Source organism: Argiope bruennichi, chromosome 9 (assembly GCF_947563725.1).
Source record: "Argiope bruennichi chromosome 9, qqArgBrue1.1, whole genome shotgun sequence".
Taxonomy (NCBI): Eukaryota; Metazoa; Arthropoda; class Arachnida; order Araneae; family Araneidae; genus Argiope; species Argiope bruennichi.
Window position 1 is genome coordinate 79,331,296 of NC_079159.1, and position 22,455 is coordinate 79,353,750.

The following is a 22,455-nucleotide window of genomic DNA, read 5'->3' on the forward strand; positions in this document are numbered from 1 at the left end:
CAATGGCTGTACTTATTTTATCAAATTTGATTTTTTATGATTTTTTTAACTACTATATGTTGTCAATTGTCACTTGCATCCCACAACTCTCAGTTTGAACAAATGATGCAAAATAGAACAAAATTTCTAGACTCATCATCTGAGAAGATTTTGGTTTTTTATCAGCATAATTAATAAATAATTATTTTCCAGAGTTATTTGCAAATGTAAAACGTAATACTTTCTTCCGGTGTGATAATATGCAGTTCATCAAGACTAGTTCATAAAAATAAATTAACAATAATAAGTATGAAGGGCGAACAGTTTGTTGTTAAAGATGGTTATTTTTCGCAGCAATTGTTTTACGTAATTACATTTCCGTTAAATATTAATAACTATTCCTCCCAAACGCCATGCATTTCTTTTTCTTTGCTTTAGCGTTTATTGTTAGAAACTGTTACACCATCGAAATATTTTCCTTTCTCCAGAAGGTTCAATGCTTCTTTCTGAGTTTTGTTTTTTACTTCTCTCTAATTTAATTGCAAAAAATTCACTTTAAATATAAGGAAAACGAATGGGAGTAGTCTCACTGAAAACTTATAATATATTCTCCAATAAAAGTTTTATCTCCCTTTTTCCAAATAAAATTGTTGTATCTTGATCAGACTGATAATTCCTAGCGTAATACTGGAGAACTGTACTCATGAAATACAAAACTTGACGTGAATCTAGCATTCTTACTGAATTAATCACGATAATATGGCCGGCGTCCTTGCTTAGGGTAGTGCATCTTCTCAGTGATCTGGCGTCCCGGGTTCGAATCCCGGTTCGGGCATGGTTGTTCTTCATCTGCGTTCTATCTGTGAGGTGTGTGAATGTGTCCCCCTGTAAAAAGGGGTTGTGCAAGCGAATGTGTGAGCGTCATCTTCATATGAGCTAGAAGTCAGACTTCTGCCCTCGGGTGCTCAGGGGACTTTACCCTCAGAAACTACTGCACCTCCTTTCCGTGATAACGCGGACACGACATCATCATCACGATAATATGTATTTTTGGCAACTGATTGCCAAAAAAAAATGAACGGAACTAGAGCTGTATTCACAAAATAACATATCGAAATTCACTGATTTAAATCGTCGCGTTTATAAATTAATGCGTTCACATGCATGTGAAAATACTGACCGACAAACGGTCAACCATTTGACGAAATTGTTCAAAATTTGATAAGTATAGATATTTTAGACGCTAAACATGTATCAAGTTTTATATATCTAGTTCTTTGCGTTTTGTAGTCATCGAGTTTACTTGTACTCCAACAGCCAGAGAGACGAACTTCTGGTTCGAAATTTGATAGAAATCTACAAATTTGACCCTTCATTCCATGTACTGAATTTCAGCCGTCTAGCTCAAAGCATTTGTGAATCACCATCACAAACGGACAGGCAGACATCAAACCATTAACAAACAGAGAGACAGACAAACATAATACCAAAAATATCTTTTTTGGATTCAGGGCGATCACAAATTCGTCTAGAGATTCTAGAGATATTCAGAGATTCGTTAAAACTTTCGAATTCCAGTTTTTTGATGATTATAATATTTACTTGTGTTTCATGTACAAGGAAATAAAAAAAGTACATACCAATCAATATTAAAGTTCTATAGACAATTCATATAAAAAATATTTGGAAATTTACTTGCAGCACATATCGGTTTCTCCCCAGACCACTCTCCTGTAGTTCTACAATTTAACTGCCTCTCTCCTTGCAAAGAGTAACCATTAACGCAGGCATATGTGAGCCTAGTACCAACTGGATACGTGAGAGGTCCAACAGAAGAGGTACGATTTACTCTGGCTATACTATAGAGCACAACAACTCCTCCATTTGCAATTGCACCTGGATCCGTGCACTTTACAATATTGGCAATGGCAGTCCCTGTAATATAAAAATTCACAAAGAAAATCTTAAAACCAACACCATTTGTTGAAACGGCATGATTAATCTTTTATAAACTTTATTAAAAATTTTTTAACATTTTAACTGTATATCTGTACAAATGAATGAACTTACTCACGGGAGGTAGATTACTTCTGCACGTGGGTGGGGGGGAATTCCAGCGCCCATTTCGAAGGCAAATAATCATATTGCTGCCTTCCAGCTCATAACCATCATTGCAAGTGAAATTCACCGGACTTCCTGCATCAAATCCTTGTCCTAATCGTCTAGGATCATCTGGTGGTATATCCTCCATGGCTCCATTTGGATCTACTGTGGGAACTGGGCAGCCACCCATGACAGCCTCAGGAACTAGAGTATCTGAATTTCGAAGAATTACTTAGTTAACTCATAATAAAAAGCTTTTGTAGAGAAAACGGATATTATTTTATTAAATAAACCACCTAAAAATGAGCTCAAGTTTTTGGGCTTATCTAAAACAAAGCGCAATGGAAATATCGTTTATGACTAAGTGATGATTAAAAATTAATGATTAAATGAAAAGCAAATATAAAGCATGCCCAAATAAAATTAAGTAGTTCTATTGGAGTTTTTCTGTGTGACTATATAGATATTTTTTTTCAGAAGATGATTCTGGACACCTTACTAATTTTAGTCTAAATTTACTAAAAGGCCGTGAAACTTTGTGTAAGATGAACAATACAAAACAAATAATATCATTCCATGAATTTTGTAAAAAAAGCTCTCTAAAATCCCATCAAAGAGCACTATTCCAATTTTTCTAGGTATAATATAATCTCCACGTATTATCTAATGAACGATGTATATGTTAATGTATGTCATGAGATGTAGTTTCCAATGAATACAGAGATTTTTACTTTAATAAAATTTGCTAAGGACGCGTGACTGGTCTGTTCAAGCCATATAGTAATACGCCGTGCACCTTGTTTAAAATAAATGCAGTGTAAGAAAATTGTATCACATGAGATATATTAAGGCTCATGGAAATTCCAAAGTAAATTTCAGTTTCACTATCACCTTTCTCCAGGGAAATTGGTTTTTCGTAGCAATAAATGATGCGGCATTTCCTTTTTTTTTGTCACTTCCATTTCATTCAATAACAGAGTGACATTAAATATTTTTATTTTGTTTTGATTCAGCTCACAGCCATTTTGAAGTTCTTCAATATGGAATAATGCCGAAAAAACCACGGTTTTACTTTAATTTCAGCTTGAATAATATTTCTGTAAATTCTCATGATTTTATCAAGGCTAAAATGTTGCAAATCAAACTCTTTTAATTGCAGAAGGGTGAATGTGTGTTTTTTTTAATGTTAGTGTTTCAAAATTAGAAGACTAGTTTAATATATAAAAAAACCATCTCGTTCTTTAGAAGCAATATCTTTATTGACTCAAGGAGCATGAAAACTTATCTTCATTTTAAAAAAGAATTTGCAGATTGAAATATATCTCTTGCGGCACAAGTATTTATGACTGGTTCACAATCAGAATTGGTATTCTATATAAAGAGGGAACGAAAAAATTCTATCTTCATTGAAATTTATACTTTTATAGTATATAGTAAAAAAATATCTATATATAGCAATTTTAATGTAAAGAGTCAGAATTCGTGATAAAATTTTATACCTGAAGATTAATTTTGCGTCTTTATTTCTTCTACTTACCTTCATATGTAGAAATGTCCACACATATGGGAGGGTCTGAAGTCCATTGTCCTTTGAGTTTGCAATAAATCTTCCATTCATCCCCAACCATTTCGTAACCTTCTTCGCAATCAAAAGTGATCTTAGATCCTGGCGGGAACGGCCTTCTCCTCTCTTGGGCATCAAGGAACGGTTCGATAATCATACCAGTTTCATCCATTTCAGGATAAGTGCAAAAGGACTGCGGCGTAGCTGCAATAAAAAATAATTTTTGTTATCAGTGTCAATAAATTACTTTCATACAACGCCCTCTTTTACTAGGCACTCTTCATCTATCTTCTTTTTCATTGCAAAATATTATAATTACAGATATAAGAAAACAACTTATTGATATGCAATTACAAGTAAAGCATTTTTTTTTAAAAAAAAATAGTACTTTGTTATTTACTTTTATTTGATCCTAAAATGCTTAGAGCATTTTGAATGCATTTCTTCCTTTACAATTATATTATTTTATCATACATCTAAAAATAAAAACCTTTCATGAAAAGTTGGGATCGGAATTTGTATTAAAATGTTCAAAATATGGACTTAAAACGGATAAACCAATTAAGAATGACTGCTCAATTATTTAACAATTACTATTTATCTCTTTAAATGCTATATATTTTCAAAAGGAATTCAGTTACTATTATGCTTTCAATATTCCTCCCAAAAGAATTACAATTACTACTGTGCTTTAAATTTTTATTTCTATATTAAGAAAATATTTTTAAATATTTTTTAATAATATAAAAAATATTTTTTTGTATGTTTTGCAATTTATAAAGTTTGTGTTGTGTGTCTCATTTTGAAATTATTATTCAATTATGTCTATATTTTGAAAGTACTGTGTCTTATTTTTATGTTTGTTCATTTTGAAAATTTTGAACTTTACTTTTTGAGCTTACCCATATTAATTACCCAGAGTAATTGACTTCCTTGTTGAATTTAAGCTTGTAAAAGTTACATGGTTTTACTGAAGCATTGGATAATTATTTACAGAGAATTAACTTCATGTTAAATAAAATTGCGAGAAATAAAATGGTTGAGAACAATTAATTAGAATGATTCGTGATTATAGAGTCTATATCCACTTGCATCTGCCTATAGACTCTATAATCACGAATCATTCTAATTAATTGTTCTCAACCATTTTATTTCTCGCAATTTTATTTAACATGAAGTTAATGCTTTGTAAATAATTATCCAATGCTTCAGTAAAACCGTGTAACTTTTACAAGCTTAAATTCAACAAGGAAGTCAATTACTCGGGGGATGAGGGGAGAAGAGAGGATGTGAGTTTTTATCTTATCCCACACATATTAGCACAAGCTGCAAATTGGAACTAATAAAGTTCTGGATATGTTGTGGTATCTATGTCTATGTTATATATTTTGGGTCCAATATATCGAAGAAAATTCTTCATAATTCTTTGTACTCTGCGACAAAGCTTAATGTAAAACGCTGTGCAACGCAAGAAACAGAATGTCCGTTTGTTTTAAAATATTGAGCAACTAATCTGGATAAGATTCCAATGCCAGAGTATAATTTTGTTTTATAAATAGATACTAAGAACTAAGAAAATTGGATATACTAAATGAATTCTTTTGGAAGAGGTTTACTTACTGGTTGGGGCCACAATTCTGATGCAGGTAGGTGCAGATGTGTTCCATTGACCGGAAGGCAAACATATGGCAACAAGAGGATCCCTCGTATAGTACCCATCGTTGCATGCATACGTAAACAGAGCTCCTGGGGGGAAAGTTCCACCTCCACTCGCGTATGTGATCAATCTGCTATTTGGCTTTTGATCTGGATATCCACAGAAAAATGGCTGTCCTAAAGATAAATTAGGAAACGTTATCAAATAAATATGAAGATTATTATAGACTAGCTGCCTTTAGCGACCAGAGGCTTCGCCAGAAATAATGCTTTCTGTGATTTTCAATTAAATATTTATGTACCTTGTTCTCTTAATAGCTTCTTCAGCAAAATATTTTTAAGCTTAAAATTTCGATAATCCCATAACTCACATTATTATAGAAGCCTTAAGATATTTATGCTTATTGTATTATATATCACTTCGATTTGCTGTCAGCTATCATAAGATTTAAATTTGAATTAGAAATGGTAGAGATAAAACTTCAATCAATATAGAAACGTTTTTGCTGAAACCAAACATATTTTTTAAAAAAAAGTTTTCTAAATATTCTTGCACACGTAATCTAATAGTGATACTGTTGTTTCAATCCGGTTTAAACTGGTTAATGACTTAAATTAGTTAAGACAAACGACGACTTAATAACAATGTCTTCACATGATAACATGAAATTTGTGATGGCAGATTTAAATTTTTTTAATGTTTTGATTTATATATTTTACTTATTTACTTGAGGATGTATCAGCAATAGAGATACGCTGGCAGGATGGTGTTTGGCTTGTCCATTGCCCTGAGGACAAGCAAGTCAGAACGTTATTGCCCACTAATTCGTATCCTTGGTTGCAGAAATACTGCAAGGATTGTCCAAAAGTGTAGATCCTATTTGATTTAGAACGAATGCCGTTTATTAAGCGACGGTAGCCAAACGGAACAATTCCGGGATCAGAACAATTCGCAACTGGATCTGAAAGCAAAGATAATCATCTTTTTAAATTCATGTCAATGAAATAGCAACACTACTATAAAAATATTTATAATTTTAAGCATTTTTATCTTGTGAGAACATGTTTTTTTGATTTGGGGATTTTGAAGCCCCAAAATGCACAGGCAGAAAATTGGCGATTTATCTCTTTTCAGACATTAATTTTTCGCTTTTAGGGTTATTAGAAAATGATAACATTTGGTGACTTATAGCCGACAAAAAGTTACAACTTGGCACGAATGTTCACCATGTACCGGATTCTCCTGTCTAGCCAATAATGGGCAGGGTCGTAAGAAGTTATCGCCCGAAGGAGCACAGAGAAGAAAATGGGAATGAAAACGAAACAGTGAGGAAATGTACCGAAAATTATATATATATATATTTAATTTTCATTTTTTGTAGCTAGTAAAAAAAAGTTTTGGAGCTCGACAGACTTTGAGATGAAAAAAAAAATCGATATATTTAAATATCGACGCATGGCTAATGTTATAGTCGCGTGGTTGTTTCAAACCGGTTAAAACTGGTTAATGACTTAAATTAATTAAGACAAGCAATGATTTAAAAATAATAATAATCTAATATGACAACTTGGAACTTTCGAGAGCAGATTTCACTTTTGTAATATATTATTATTACACTTGTTCTCAAATCTATGCTAATTCTAGAGATTACTATTTTTTCAGCCACTGTAATAATTACTTAATTGATTTATGCTACATTTATTTTGAAATTTGGGTCTATGTACATATTTTACCATAATAGTGCATAACATCTTGCTATTCTAGAGTATGTTTTTAGTTTGTTGAATTATATTTAAATAAATTAAAAAGAAATTTGAGTTTTAATAATGCGGAAAATACATAATTCACTGTATGAATTGTCTGCCGGCGTCCTGGCATAGGGGTAGCGCGTCTTCCCCGTGATCTGGGCGTCCCGGGTTCGAGTCCCGGTTTGGGCATGGTTGTTCTTGTGTTGTTCTATCTGTGAGATGTGTGAATGTGCCCTCCTGTAAAAAGGGGTTGTGCAAGCGAATGAGTGATGCGTGAGTGGCCAAGTCGTACTCTTGGCCCTAGTTGGCGCTGCTATAAAAAATAAGAGACGTTCCCCCTCAGGCTTAAATCACTGTCTTCGTATCAGTGGGCTTGTCAGTGGCAAGTGCCATAAGAAACAAACAACAATGAATTGTCTGTTCAATGTGCTCCACAAGGATTGCAACTGATTAAACTTAAATTTTTGTAATAAAATATTAACACTGCAAAGAAAACATTTTCAGTAATGTTAGACAATTTCGCTCAGATTTAAGTTTACTTTAATCAGTATTATTTGATTTTCTTACAGTCATCTGAAATAGACATTATTTTCAACCATTTTCGTTATTTGCTTTTCGCATTTCACTGAAACGAAACGGTGCCAATTACCAATGCATTATTCCGAAATTATTTTTTTGAAAGTCAGTCTGCCTAATAAATTCATGCTTTCAAGACATAAAATTTGTAATGCAAAATTTAGCTTTCACCAGAATTTTCACCTTGAAATTACTTTTGCTTTAAGCAATAAATTTGTCCAATATATATTTCCAATGTTCAAAAGATCTTGTGAAGTCTTCAGAATACCAGATCTCAATATGCTCTATCTATTAAAATATATGGTGAAAGATAAAATTTTTTAAGCCCTCTAAATTAAAAGTGGTTTCTTCTATAGACAAGAAAATAACGTATACCTCAAGTGGTAACCATGCTGAATTCGTTAAGACAGATCCCAACACCTTAAATAAGAGTCACAAAAATTACTCAAAAAGATAAAGGAAATCGACCAGAAAGTTCAAATCGGCTAAAATATACGGTATAGCATAAAATAAACACAGGAAAAAGTTTCATTGAGTTATCCATGGAATTGTTGAAGATATTTGTGATTAAAATTATGAACTTTACGTAACTTTTTTCAAGTTACTGGAAATGAAAAATGTATTCTCCGGGAGGAGTCTGAGGACCTATTTTTCATTTTTAGAACGAATATTCAATGAATTATTCAAGAACGGAAAATTCATAATTTTAATGACAAATATATCTGGAAATTTACAGATATCTGAATGAAACTTTTTTGTATTTTTATTGTTGTATAACGCAAATATTTCTAATTTGACTTTTTGATCAATATCCTTCATTTTTTTAGTTATTTTTTAATAATTTCCCCGTTTCTTCGTCAAGTGTGTTATAGCATGTCTCAATAAATTGAGCATCGTCACTTTGCTATAAGTGCATGTTATTTCCCGGGCCATATGAGACGCTGGTTTGAAATTAAAGGGCTTCAAAGGAATTTACTGATCATCATGAATATACAGGGTGGTTATAATCACACTTCCCCTATAAACGGCATCCTACAACGCAAACGGATGAAGGGATTGAAGCGAAATTTGGTATATAGGCTATACATAAGTTGCGCTCATGGAATTTGGAAAAAAAATGTTCCAAATTGTCCACCAGAGGGCGCCCTTTCCGGAAAAATATTAAATTTAACACGATAAATTACCAAAACAGAATACAGAAACAATATTAACAATCCAGAACAAGAATTATGTGTTATAAATTGTAAAACCGGGAAAAGCAGTCAATTCTAGGGAAAAAGTGTCGAGATTTGCATGCTTGTGAAGAAGAGGGAGCTTTATGCAAAATATGTTAGGATAAGAAACGTTTGCAGTCGTTGTCATGTTTTATGTGGATGTTTCCGGATGTAATGTTGATGGTATCTTTATGCGACATTGAATGACTTAAAGAACTCCATAACGCTTCATGTGCGAAGTATCACAACTGATCAGTTAGATCTGCAGTTGAACACTCACCATCTACTTGAAATTTTGCAGGTGAATGGCGGTAGTCACATGGAACCCCTTTTCTTACATCATCCTGGACATGCTTAACAACTGCTCCTCTTGTGCAATTTCGTCCTAATATGTTCTTGTTTCTGCAAACTGAACAGTTTTTCCCAAACAGCGTACTGTTGGTTTTCCTTACCTTTGCATAACATGGTTCGATGACAAGGTGATTAGAAATTAGTCAATAAATATTAATATTGTTTCTGTAATCTGCTTTGGTCTTTTATTGTGTTAAAATTAATGTTTTCCGGATAAGGCGACGTCTGGTGGACATTTTGGAACTAATTTTTTTCGAAATTCCGTACGCACATCTCATGTATAGTCTATATATCAAATATTCGATGCAATCCGTTCACCCGTTTTCGTTGTAGGATGCTGCTTATAGGTGAAGTTTAATTATAACAACCCTGTATATATACACATTAATATACTGGTTGATTATAAATCCGAAAGTTTGGGATCTTTACTTACTTCTGGACAAGAAGGGATGATGTAAAATATGCTCAAAATATTCACTTTCATTGTAATGCTGAGAAGTAGTAAAATCATCTCCCTTCTTTAAAGTATCAATTAATAGTTTGAATAAAGTTCACTCTTATTTAAAATGGCATTGAAAAGTCTAATAAGATTTTAAAAAAGAGTAAATAAAAAAATCATATTTTAATAATATTGTTAGTCTGAAAAGATTATTTTTAAAAACAATTCAAACTGTAAATTTGATACCAAAGATGTGTTTTAATTTGTACCTTCACAGGTAGGGCCAGAGTGACCTTCAGGGCATGTCAAGCAGTATGTTATATTAGCTTCACATGTCTCGCAGTTCACCCACCTGTCACATACGTTTTCCTCCAATATTTCATCAATGCAGTGTCTAAAAATACAAAACAATGCTTTAGAAATCAAAATTATTTTGAGAGATCTATACTTTTCAAGATACATCTAGTTAATGATGAGATACTTTACCAGTCTGTAATTATTTTACTTTTATCAACCACAAAACGTCTTTGTTTCGGACTTAATCCCACTAGGGGGGGGGGCGCCTCAAATATGCCGTTGAGAAACTTCTAGTGTCAAAATGGACTTACGCTAACCTTCAGGATATAGAAACACTGAAACTGGATACTTCCCACGAATGATTGGATATGCCTACTACGGGAGAGACTGCACCGTAACCATTGCTGGACTTTAGGACACAACCATTGTTCTCGCCTATCTATAGGGGCAAGCCAATCATTCCACTTATATGCATGCCTAAAGTCGAGGCAGAATAGACACTTTTGGTTTGTCCTGGGCTTACTTTTTTATTCCTTCTTCAAGCAAAATTAATTTTTTAAGAGTCATTCAATTTGGCAATCGAACCTTAAATTTTCAATTCCGTTACACTCCCATTTTCGAAATTCAAATAACCGCCAAGCATGCCAAATATTATAGTTCATCATTAGATTATAAAAGAGTGGGAAAATGGTGTAGGATCCAAAAAAAGGGATTGTGCAAATTTAAGATTAGTTCTGCAAAATATCTTTACAGCGCAAATGTCATATTGATTCTTTACAATTCCACTCCTTAAATTCAGTGCATTTTTAATAAATCACAAATAAGGTTGGAGATACAATTTTTCAGTGGTTTTTTTTAGCATTTCCATTTTTTTCCTAACATTTTTTCTCTCCTCCTTCCTTTACATTTAAGTTGCTCTTACATTCTGAAATACAAGATGTTCCAAAAAAAAATGGAACGAGCTTTTATTTCTTAAATATTGTACCTTATCATACATTTCCGAATATAGTATTTCTTTAAATATGTTGGAAAATTGTATGAAAACATTTTCGCTTCTGTAAAGGTTAAAGGTGAAGAGTAAAAGAATTTAAATTTTTATATGTTCCCCCATTGAGCAAAAAATATGAGTTAGTAAAATGTTTTTCTTTCATTTATCTATACAGATACAAAGTTTCAAGTTTCTACTCTCATATCCATAAATTAAGGTTAATTCAGAGTCATGCGGAAATCGAACTCTAAAATACATATATCACCCGTAAAATGACTACTCACATCTTAAAATCCTATACAAATTGCAGGAAGCCACCAGATGACATCGATAGTACGTCACAATGACGAGAGTGTAAGAGAATGATGTATAAGGAATACTGGCAAAGAAGTAAAATTGTTCGCAAGTGCTTTATAAGCCTTTCAGTGCTATAACCGCATAGTTATGACACAATGAACGCATTTGGAAGATTTTTTACGTGGTAGAATTATCGGCCGTCTGGAATGTGGGCGTATCCATCTGGAAGTATCTGAGGAACTTTGAATCGTCCAGAGTATCATCTCCAAGCTTTGGTAACAATTCCAAGATGATGGTAATGTGAGTAGACGTTACAGCATAGGTCGCCCCCGAGTTACAACGCCGAATGAGGACCGGTATTTGGTAGTTACTGCCAAAAGAAACAGACGGAGCACAGCATCAGACCTGTCTCGTCAGCTCTCTTCAGCCACTGATACAACAATTTCAAGGCAGACCGTGTACAGACGCTTAGGGCAGATTGGTCTATATGCTCGTAGGCCTGTCAGAAGTGTTCCGCTTACTGCAACTCACTGTCGCCTGCTGTTAGCCTGGAGTAGAGAGCATGCATTGTGGACACCGCAACAGTGGGCTTGTGTGATGTTTTCTGACGATTCCAGGTTTAGCTAGCGGTCTGATTCTAGTCGAACTTTCATATGGAGAGCGCCAGGTATCCGTTACCACCAAGAGAACATCACTGAACGACACCGTTACGGTGGTGCAGGATTGCTCGTTTGAGGAGGATTTATTATGGGTTCCAGGACTGACCTGCATGTTCAAATTGGAACCATGACAGGTTAAATCTATCGGGATGTCATTCTTTAACAACATGTACTTTTGTTTCGGGGCGCCATGGGAGCAGAATTCGTGTTTATGGATGAAAACGCCCGTCCTCACCGTGCAAACATCGTGAACGAATGCCTTCGATCGAAGGTTATCAACTTTATGGATTTGCCACTATTCTCATCGGACTTGAATCCAGTAGAGCATGGTGAGGGACGTACTTGGCTGACGAGTTGCACCCCGTCAACCACCTCCTACATGTCTACCGGAACTTCGGAGAGCATTGCTTGATAAGTGGTGTAATATTGCCCAAAATCAGATCGATAATTTGATACTCAGCCTGCCTGGGCATTGCACGGTCTGTATTGCATCGTCTGGGAGACATACTACATATAAACCATCATACCAACCATGTAATATTGGTTCTTGTAAATAGTTTTTTTTTTGTAATTTGCTTCAGGGAGCAAATTATCGCAATTTTTATTAATAATATCAAACATATAGCATCTTTTTTTGCTCTTTACCTTTTGTTTAAAAAAAAGACTTTACAAATAAGTCACATTTGTTTTGCTTCTGACTCTTTCTTTTCCTGAACTTGAATTATCCTTAATTTATGGACATGAGTATTTACAGTATTTGAAAAGATATTTATGTTTTAGGAGAAGTATAGAACGAAGAGTTGCAATTTAGATGGAAATACTTATTTCAGAAATACAAATTTATTTACTATACAAAAACTATCATACATAGAAATTGCCTAATAGTACATCATCCAATACTGTCGATACTGCCTCGTTCAGTGGTCGCTGAGTGGTCGTCTATACATAAGAAGAAGTGCATGATCCAATCATCCTGACTTGAAAGAAATTTGCTAATTATTCCTAATGTTGCATACTTTAATTGGCCAACAGTTGCAACTTCAATTTTATAAAGTAAGCAAGTGAAATTTGAGAAACTTAATGATTAAGATAACCCAGATCGACGTTTCGATTCTTTTATTTCAAGCGTTTATTGCGGTAGTTCCACCGCAAATAAATATACTAATCATCATCAAATTGCAGGGTTTCTATGATTGAAAGTCCACTTCCAAAAGACAATAAACGACAAACTATTTTATAAAATACTATCAATTCCAATAGTGGTTTCCAGAAGAAATTGGAGTTTCAGTTTCTGCAAAAGAAGTTCGAAAGCTCACAATTGCCTGATAATGGCGCTATATGCAATATTGTTAACTAACAATGGGCGTGAAATATCTTTCGAATGTATGAGGCCATTTTTATCTAAATGAGCATGTAAACCTTCATAACTTAGTGCTTCGGTCAAGCAAATTCCTTAATTTCAACTACCCAATTCCATTGCATTCTTCTTAGCTATTTGCACTAGAAAAACATTCCATCGAAATACTTTCGTCACAAAATTGGCAATTATATGTTGTTCAGTTTGGCAGGCAATTACCATAAAAATAAAAAAAATGATGTTTATGACCCGTCGACTGAGATTGTTTGCCGGAGCACAGTATTAGATCGAAAATTAATTCATATAGGAGATATAAATATTTTCCGATTTCCATAAGGTATCAGATACTTTGTATGGTCTCACTGCAAATTACAGGGGACAGTTATGACACTTACATCTGAGAATTTTTACCAGCGCAAGTGGTTAAATTGGCTCTTTATATGATGTAAACTCTATTGTCCTAATTGTATCATTTTCTAAAGAACGATGGACAATTGGTCTTGTAGTTAACATTAGGTCTGTTACTCACCAAGTGAGGATGTTAAGCTGTTTCGTTATACTGAACGTCAGCAACATGGCATTTTATACTCCACGACTCTTACACTGGATAGGTATTATTCACATTGGAACATACGTCAAACACTTGCTTAAGCAACATTTCACTGATGAAAAATTATAAACCATATATCTTGTTCCACAATGACCAGACCTCAATCCCTATGATTTCTGTCTCTAGGCATACCTCAAAGCCACTGTTTGTAATGATATTAATTTTGAGGAAAGAAAAAATGAGATCCACCGACATATCGTAACATTTCTACTTGGAGCTACGGTTGAAAAAACCGTAATGGTGGACGTCACATTGAATATGATTTGTAAGATGTTTCAGAAAGATTCTAAAAACTTTAAAATGATGTCTTTATGTCCCATTTCGTTTAACATTACTATTTACAGCACCGTACCGTTTGATGAATGTTTTTTTTTTTTTTTTTTTAGAAAATAACTCCTGTAAAATTTCACTATGTTTGATAAGATTTTGTTCAGTAGTTTTCTTTGTGTGACCATTACAAAATGGAAGTTTAATCATAACAATGCAGCTTTATATAAAGCTTTAAATACAAAAAAAAAATCTGTATTTTGTGCTTTTTTAAAGCAAATAAATATTAATTCCAAGACTTAATTAATTAATTCATTTTTAAAAAATGTCACTTTCAGAAAACAATCATTCATAGCATACAATTTTTGATTAATTTTTATACTAAAAGAAGATTTTGTTTCACCGCCGGACCATAAATTTTAGTGATGAATATTAAACCGTTTTAATTAGGAAACAACTTTGAAAATCCCCATTTGAAGATTTGTATGATCATTTGTCATAGATTTATATTCTATTTTGTGCGAAATAATATTAATCTGATGTTCAATGTGATTAACTTTTACATATGAATAATTATGGGTAAAATGATTATTTATTGCACTGACCATTTATTATGAATAATCATTATTGGTAAAAACGATTGCTTTATTTATCACATTGATTGACTACTATGAATAATTACATTTAAAAATGCTTAATAGATTTATTTACCAGATCGAAAGTTAACGAAAAAAAAAATACTTAACACTAATTAATCCAGTCATCATAATAACCAATGAATATTAATATTAACCAATTAATTACATTAATCATATGTCTTATTTAAGACATATCAATCTGATTTAGTATATAATTTATGTATGTGATATGCACATATAAGAAATGAAAGAAACTTTAGTAACCTTTTACTGCATTTTAGCGTTCTTTATTTCGAAATGAAATTTAAAATGGCAAAGTAAACACAACTACTTACGTGTAATATATTGCATCTTCGCTGGTGCCACATCGACAAAAAACTAAATTTGGACATTGAGCCGAAATGTTTAATAATAGTAAAGTGATCGATAAAACGATGCCAAAGTAAAAATCTAGGAAGAGAAAAATGTTATAGGTTTATGAAATTCAATTTATAAAAAACTATCTTAAACGGCCAAGTAAAATTTACAATAGACAAGGTCGAAAATCTCGTTTCTGAGTGCAATAATATTTCGAGTTGCACGACTCTCAAGTACTAGAAGGTCATTATTTCTTCTTCCTGCTTCGAATAGTTCTCGTTTTAGAATATGATGCAGAATCAAAACTAAGAGAGTAAAAAGAAAATATGACAATGTTTTTCAAAATTATCTGTAAACAATACCAGGAATGAACCAGTGTGCTTATATAATAGAGGAAGTTGTCAATCTTGACATGTTGGGATCTGCATTTAGAATTTGATAATATTGACATTAGTAAGCCACTGGACTTTTAATACAATACACTGGCAATCGATTTGCTAATCAGGGATGCTTGAGCAAATCTCTGCTATAGAAAATAATTTAAAACTTGAGATTTATTTTCTTGAAAGCACAAGAACTAATTTTCGACAAAGCGATTGTTTCACAAGTATAGAAAGGCAGATATTTTTCAAATAAATTATTCATAACTATATAACAAATTAGAAGTCTTCAGAAACAATACCCTTATAACATATCTAGTATAAAAGCTTCTCCATTGAGGAATAACCTAATGATAATATAACGTTTTTTTTTCCCTCGGAAATTAAAAATGATCGCAATTCCACTTTTACAGATAACACTTTTTAAAAAACTTATAATAACAAATCCCCAAGCATTTTTAAAGGCTTATTTTCCAAGAAATCAAGAAATCTATGAAGGCTTATTGTTTTATCTTTTAAAACATAAACTTGCAACAATGTATCACTCGCGCAATACTAGGGAATAAAATCAAACTGATAAAAAATAATCATCTTTGCATAAATGCCAAACACTGTTAGCAATCAGTTTTTCAAAAGATTTATCCTCAGTTGACAGCATAATGATGTATCTAAGATTGTCTAATTACAGAACACGGTCATCGTGTGTGTGTGTGTGTGTGTGTTTTTGTTGTGTGTGGAATCAAATCTTTTTTTAAATACCGCGTAAACGTTTTCAGGCTAAGATAAGAAATGTTTAAGAAAAAAGTTCAGGGTTCAATAGATGAAATTTTGACATTTTCTTTATCTATAGTACTCTGCCCAAGATATTTCTTAAGCTTTAATTTGCTTTGTAATATCATCTATTTCATGGATAATAAAAGGAAGGTGCTGTTGATAAAAGCACACGCCATATTTTTTTGTAACTATTAGCCTTATCCTTCTCACAATTTTCAGAAAATGAATATAAGAGAACTTCATTAATTGCATATCCAAAAGAATTAATCACAGTTACAGCTAAGAATGCTTTCCACTGATTTCATGTTTTCCAAAATAGTAATTGATTCTAAAGTTAACCTTGACAGGTTCCTTCCCTGTCTGTCAAAGTTAGCCTTGGCAGGTTAAAGCGATATTTTTACACCAATGGAGTCAGTCTAACAGCAGCGTCATATTTTTCATATAACTAATTTCTTTTATTCATCAAGGAATTCTGCTTTTCCTTCCTTTTTTTATTGGGATGGAAATTAGTAGATGTTTGAACTATGAAAATAAGCTTGTTTACGCAATTGTGTAGAAGTTATTGATCGTGAGAAGTGTCAATAAGATTACCAATTCTAGATGTCATAAAAAATTCGTTTGTTTTTGTTACGATTGAAATAGCAAGTGTTGTAATATTTTTGTTTAAAAATCAAAATTCAATAGAAATTTAAAATTGCTTTATGGTCTAGGACAGAATCATATAAACATATAAACTGTAGATATATTAATGAAATTAAACAAACATTGAGATATACATGATATAGAACTGCAGTTTGTACCAAAGGTAGAGAGGATATAAGAATTTATAAGCTTGGCGACTTTGGTACCTCTGAATTGTTAAAAGGGGCTATACAAAGCTTTAGATTGTTGTTTGACAGGCATCATGGGCCCAACCGGTTTGTTTATAGGAATGTTGGATAAAATTTTGTTAACATTTTGTAAATTAAAATTAATATTCTTAAAGAACTCTAAATAGTACCATGCATATAAATAAGATAATTTATTAATGTTTTTACCTTCTGTTACAATATTGTTGTCGTGGTAATATAAATTCCGGAAGGTTAAGATTTTTCTATTTCTGACAAACTAACAGGGGTTATAATTATTTGAAATTTTTATTAATGAGAACTTTTTAAGACTAATGACATTCATGAAGAGCTCTTTTGTATGAATGGGATTGCTGAGCTGGTGCGATATTTGTTTGATATTGGAAATGAATAGCTGTGTATGTTTTTCTCGGTTATTGTAAACTGAAAAATATGCAAATGCGATTGGGAGGTAAAATCTTTTCTTATTATATCCGAGATACAAAACTTTTCTCCATAGATCGAAGACAACTGTTGTAGCTAGAATAAAATTTATAATTCACATCACAATTTTTTTGGGGGTCTTAGTCTTTTTCTTGAACTTTGTCAATTTACAAAACACTTGAGTATAGAGATTGTTTTTACCATTCCTGTGTTGTTCAGCACAATTGAAACAGAACAGCCATTTTTACAGAAAACATCTCAATGATGACATCCAAGCTCTGGAAATACCAATTAATATACAGAAAGTTCCCAATTTTTAAAATATAAACATTTGACATTTACGAATTTCATTTCTGGCAAGCTTTTCAACTGGATATCCAAAAACAAATTTCTTAAGTGTAAAAGTAATTTTCATATTCACCCACTTGTTGTTCTCAAAATTGAGGATTCTACGCTGCCAAAGGCTTATGAACTTCTTAATCATAAATTTCATTCTGAAGATTTTTTAATAAGAGATTTGGATTCGAAAAAGACACTTGTAGAATATTAAAGGAATATTTTGTAAATAGTATTCAAAAATCTTTATATTCTTCAAAAATCTCAATAAGATTAGATTTTATAAAGATAATAATTCTCATCTTTCTAAAATGTAGTAGTATTTTCTGTTTAAATTTGTTTTGATGACTTTTCGCATGTTTTCAGATGTAAAATAATTTTCAGAAAATATAACAATATTGATTATTAAAAGTTTCTAATTTATAAAGATAGATGGCACTACTATACCATCAAGTGTTCACTTAGTATGTGACGCCATGACATCATGCTTAATATTATTAAATTTTTACTATTAGATGCATTATGAGTCGTTTGAAAAAGGCAATTTCAACTTACCTACGGTAGTTCTACCATAATTACACAACTTTTGTGTTGGATTTCCTGGCCAACTAAGCATATGTTCTAAAATTTTGATATATTTTTGATGAGACTGAATTGACGTATCAATATGAATGGCCGTCATGTTGCCATTCGATACATTTTTGTGTAATCTCATTTATAGAATAAAGGGGTTAAATGGTTGCAGTTAGAGAACATGTTTTTAAATTTAGATATCATCAATAAAATATTTTAGCAACAGAGTAACAGTTTTTATAATGAATGTAAGTATATATAAATAATATGTAATATGTAAAAATATAATATGTAAAAATATAATATGTAAAAATATAACCTCAGACAGGAAATTTGTCTAACAATGATTTTTTAATAAATTTATTTATAAATTATTTAAATTTATTAAATTATAAAAATAAAATTAATTTAAACTATATAAAAATTAATAATTAGTAAAAATAAAATTACTTTAAATTATATTAAAATTATTAAATTATAAATTTATTTCTAAGTTAATTACTAAAAATTTAAATTAATTTTGGTGATTTCTATATTTTATGAGAGTATGTTGTGTCTCTCAAAATGGAATACAAACAGCTGTCTGAATTGGAATAGCAGAGAAAATAAATATAATAATAATTGCTACGAATTGGAAATTGAAATTAGTCTAAGTAAAATAAAGGGAAAAAAGACAGGATTTAGAGCCATCAAATGCTGATTCGGATAGAAAATGAAACAACTAAGACTACATAATTTTAAATCAGATGTGAGGAAATAAAGGAAGAAGAGATAATACATCACATAAATGTACTAGGAAACTTGAAAATAAAAATAGTTTTGCTTTAATTGTGTTTAAATACTCTAATAGTCTTACTTGGGAAATCGAATTATTTAACTGATTTGAAGGCACATTCTCAGTATGCTATGTTTTTAATACTTTAACGTGCATATCTTGAACAACTTAATAAATTAATTGAAGAAAAATAAACTACACCCACACATTCTGCCTATTGTTTTCATTGAAATTATATACATATCACTACACATTAAAAACATTAAGGTAGTCTTTATGTAGTCCATTCTTCATTACGCAATTTCATTTTATTAATTTATATATTCTTATGATTGATTCTGTTTTACATATACATGTTTCAGAATATAAAAATAATAATAACAAAAATGTGCACCAACATGAATTTGAGTCAAGCACAAACTTCTTGTATTTTATGGATGCCAGAGATTTCTGTTATGGTAAAAATTCAAATGACTTTAATTTTACTTTTTAAATAATTTTTTATTAAATTTGTAATAAGAGCTAAATTTTGTTTGTAATAAAAATGTGCACCAACATGAATTTGAGTCAAGCACAAACTTCTTGTATTTTATGGATGCCAGAGATTTCTGTTATGGTAAAAATTCAAATGACTTTAATTTTACTTTTTAAATAATTTTTTATTAAATTTGTAATAAGAGCTAAATTTTGTTTGTAATAAAAATGTGCACCAACATGAATTTGAGTCAAGCACAAACTTCTTGTATTTTATGGATGCCAGAGATTTCTGTTGTGGTAAAAATTCAAATGACTTTAATTTTACTTTTTAAATAATTTTTTATTAAATTTGTAATAATAGCTAAATTTTGTTTGTTGTTTATATAATTAGTTGGTGACTGAATTATTAATATTTAATAGAAAATTCAGTTACCGGGGTTTATAACGTCTTGAGTTCTTAAATTTTTAAACTTCCTAAGTTTACTTTTACATTTTAAAAAATTGTTTAGAGTGCAGAAAGGTTGAAACATATTTAAAAAAAAGATCACATTATTTATATTTTAAAATTTTAATTAAATTCCAGATTTTTTATTCTTTAAAATACTGTAGAATGTTTTATATGTGTAGACAGTGGGTTGTACACACTACAAAGCAAAGTACCTGAAAGTATTAGAAATTTATGTCATGCATATTTTACAGAATAAGGTTTGTATTGATTCTATTGTATACCGATTGAATTATGGGAGATGATATATATTGAGCGAACTTATTCTATCCCAAGAAAAGAATTACTAATATTTATTCGAAATTGATATTTAATTCAAATGTTCATCTATATAAAACGACTTAAAAAATGCGAAAAGTTTCTTACCTATGATTGGCATGATCTTATTTGATCAGGAGAATTCTATTGCAGTCATATTTTAAACAAATCAATTTTGAATTATAATTTCTTAGTTTCATTTGTTTTCTAATTTATTTCTCTGTTGCTAACTTCAGATAGGAAGGAAATGACTCTAAAATCCTTTCCTTTCAAAGATGGTTTGATTTTCCATACGTCATTACCGACAAATGTCAAATTATTCATTCTGCGCCAAATATTCCGCCAAAAAAGAAATTCAACCAATATACAGAGGTTTACAGACAATAGATTGTATTAATGATTTAAACTAAATTTCTAATGATAGAAACTAATAGCAATACTAGTGATTGAAGAAAATTGCTTTAAGGATATCAGTGCAATAATTAAAATATATGCGTTTAAAAAGTTCCAAAAACTAAAAGGATCCTACAAGAGTTACAATTTTTATATTGCATAATTGAGAAAAACATAGAATAGCGCGAATAAATTATTTAAGAAGTATATAAATACTCAAAATTACACCAGATTTAATAAATCAATTCTTTTTAGCATAGTAATGATAATAATGAATTTAAATTTATTCTACTACTAAACTAATTAATCCTCTTAGTAAAAAAAAAGGAGTATAATTTGTTTTTACGGTTTTAAAAACGCGAATGATTTTCCACTTTATAGAAAATATTTTAAAATATTTTTAACTTAATTATTTAAAATTAATTTTTTATAAATTATTTTATTTGAATTTAATGATTTTTCTTATCTAAGAAATACTAGGATATTTTTTCAACAAAAAATAGAGATGAATATTGGATAATGCGTTGTATAACAATTTGTAAGTTTACTAACATTCGTTTCAATTTGGTTCAACAATTATAGAATTATATAGAGTGTCCTTTAATGTCCTTCTAATCTAATTCAGCTTGAGATCAGCAATAACATACTTTAAATTTTTATCTTGAATGTCTATGCACTACGCAGTGAGCTCAAGTACAGCGCCACCTAGAGGCAAACAACAGAGTTAGAGTTCCTATCTCGGAAATGGTGTCAGATACAAAAATAAAATCCTCTACAACATTATAGAACATTTTTGATCTAATTCAAAAAGATATCTTCAGTGAAGTAATGCTACGGACAAAACGTGTAAACATCCATTCAGTTGGTTAAAAATGAAAAAAAAAAAATTAAATATAAGTAGATACTGTATTTTCGGAGCTCAAAATGCACTCTGTCAGCTACAATGTACATCTAGACGTTTCTTGTAAAAAAGAAGATACTTCCTTCTGTTGTTACGAGTTTCATCACAGGTTTGGAAAATGGCAATCAAACAAGTCGTCTTTTACACTTTTTATTCTTAGCGTTATTACACACAAGATATCTTTTCGTACTGAATCAAAGATGCTTTATAATTTTGTAACTGAATTTTTCACCTCGTCTCCTACTATTATTATAAGATGGGAATATTAATACCGTTGTTTACCACCGGATGAGGCTATAACTTATCTTAAAGTGTAGTTCGAAACTCATAAGCCACTTTATTATAATTAGACACCAAGTTTGTGGTAATAGTTGTCGCCATTTTCAAGTTAATATGGGATAGAAGAAATATAATAGACATTGTATACAACTCTCAGTTGGATTTTAGAGAAGAAAAAGGCTGTTTCACGACACTGAATAATATAAATCGGAAACTATTATTTCATTGGCATATTAAATCAATATTTGATAGTAATTACTGCTTGGTAAATTTTTTTATCGTTTTAAAAGATGCAATGCTTTCGTAGTTGATGCTTCTTTTCTTTTTTTTTTGTTGTTGTTATTCTTTCAGTCTGATCCTTCAGTCTAATTTTCAATACTTGGATCACTTAATAATTGTACAGAATTTTCTAGAAGGCTTATAAATACCTTT

At 31.2% G+C, this 22,455-nt stretch overlaps 1 protein-coding gene across 3 annotated transcripts in view; it reads right to left on the reverse strand.

The window, feature by feature from the left end:
• LOC129983932 (limulus clotting factor C-like) overlaps positions 1-20,686 on the reverse strand; it is a 37,130-nt gene extending 16,444 nt beyond the window's left edge. Inside the window, exons 1-9 of one of the 3 annotated variants that reach the window (XM_056093656.1) lie at positions 20,559-20,655; positions 18,418-18,483; positions 15,080-15,194; positions 9,901-10,025; positions 6,031-6,264; positions 5,267-5,479; positions 3,620-3,850; positions 2,050-2,295; positions 1,675-1,914 (exon numbers count right to left, since the gene is read on the reverse strand). In XM_056093656.1, coding sequence (XP_055949631.1) covers positions 1,675-1,914; positions 2,050-2,295; positions 3,620-3,850; positions 5,267-5,479; positions 6,031-6,264; positions 9,901-10,025; positions 15,080-15,194; positions 18,418-18,483; positions 20,559-20,571 — 1,483 coding nt within the window. In that variant the 5' untranslated portion in view covers positions 20,572-20,655. Of the gene's footprint in view, positions 1-1,674; positions 1,915-2,049; positions 2,296-3,619; positions 3,851-5,266; positions 5,480-6,030; positions 6,265-9,900; positions 10,026-15,079; positions 15,195-18,417; positions 18,550-20,558 lie in introns of those variants that run through there. The other 2 variants (XM_056093657.1, XM_056093655.1) reach the window with 2 other exon arrangements.
• Positions 20,687-22,455: the final 1,769 nt, after the last annotated feature.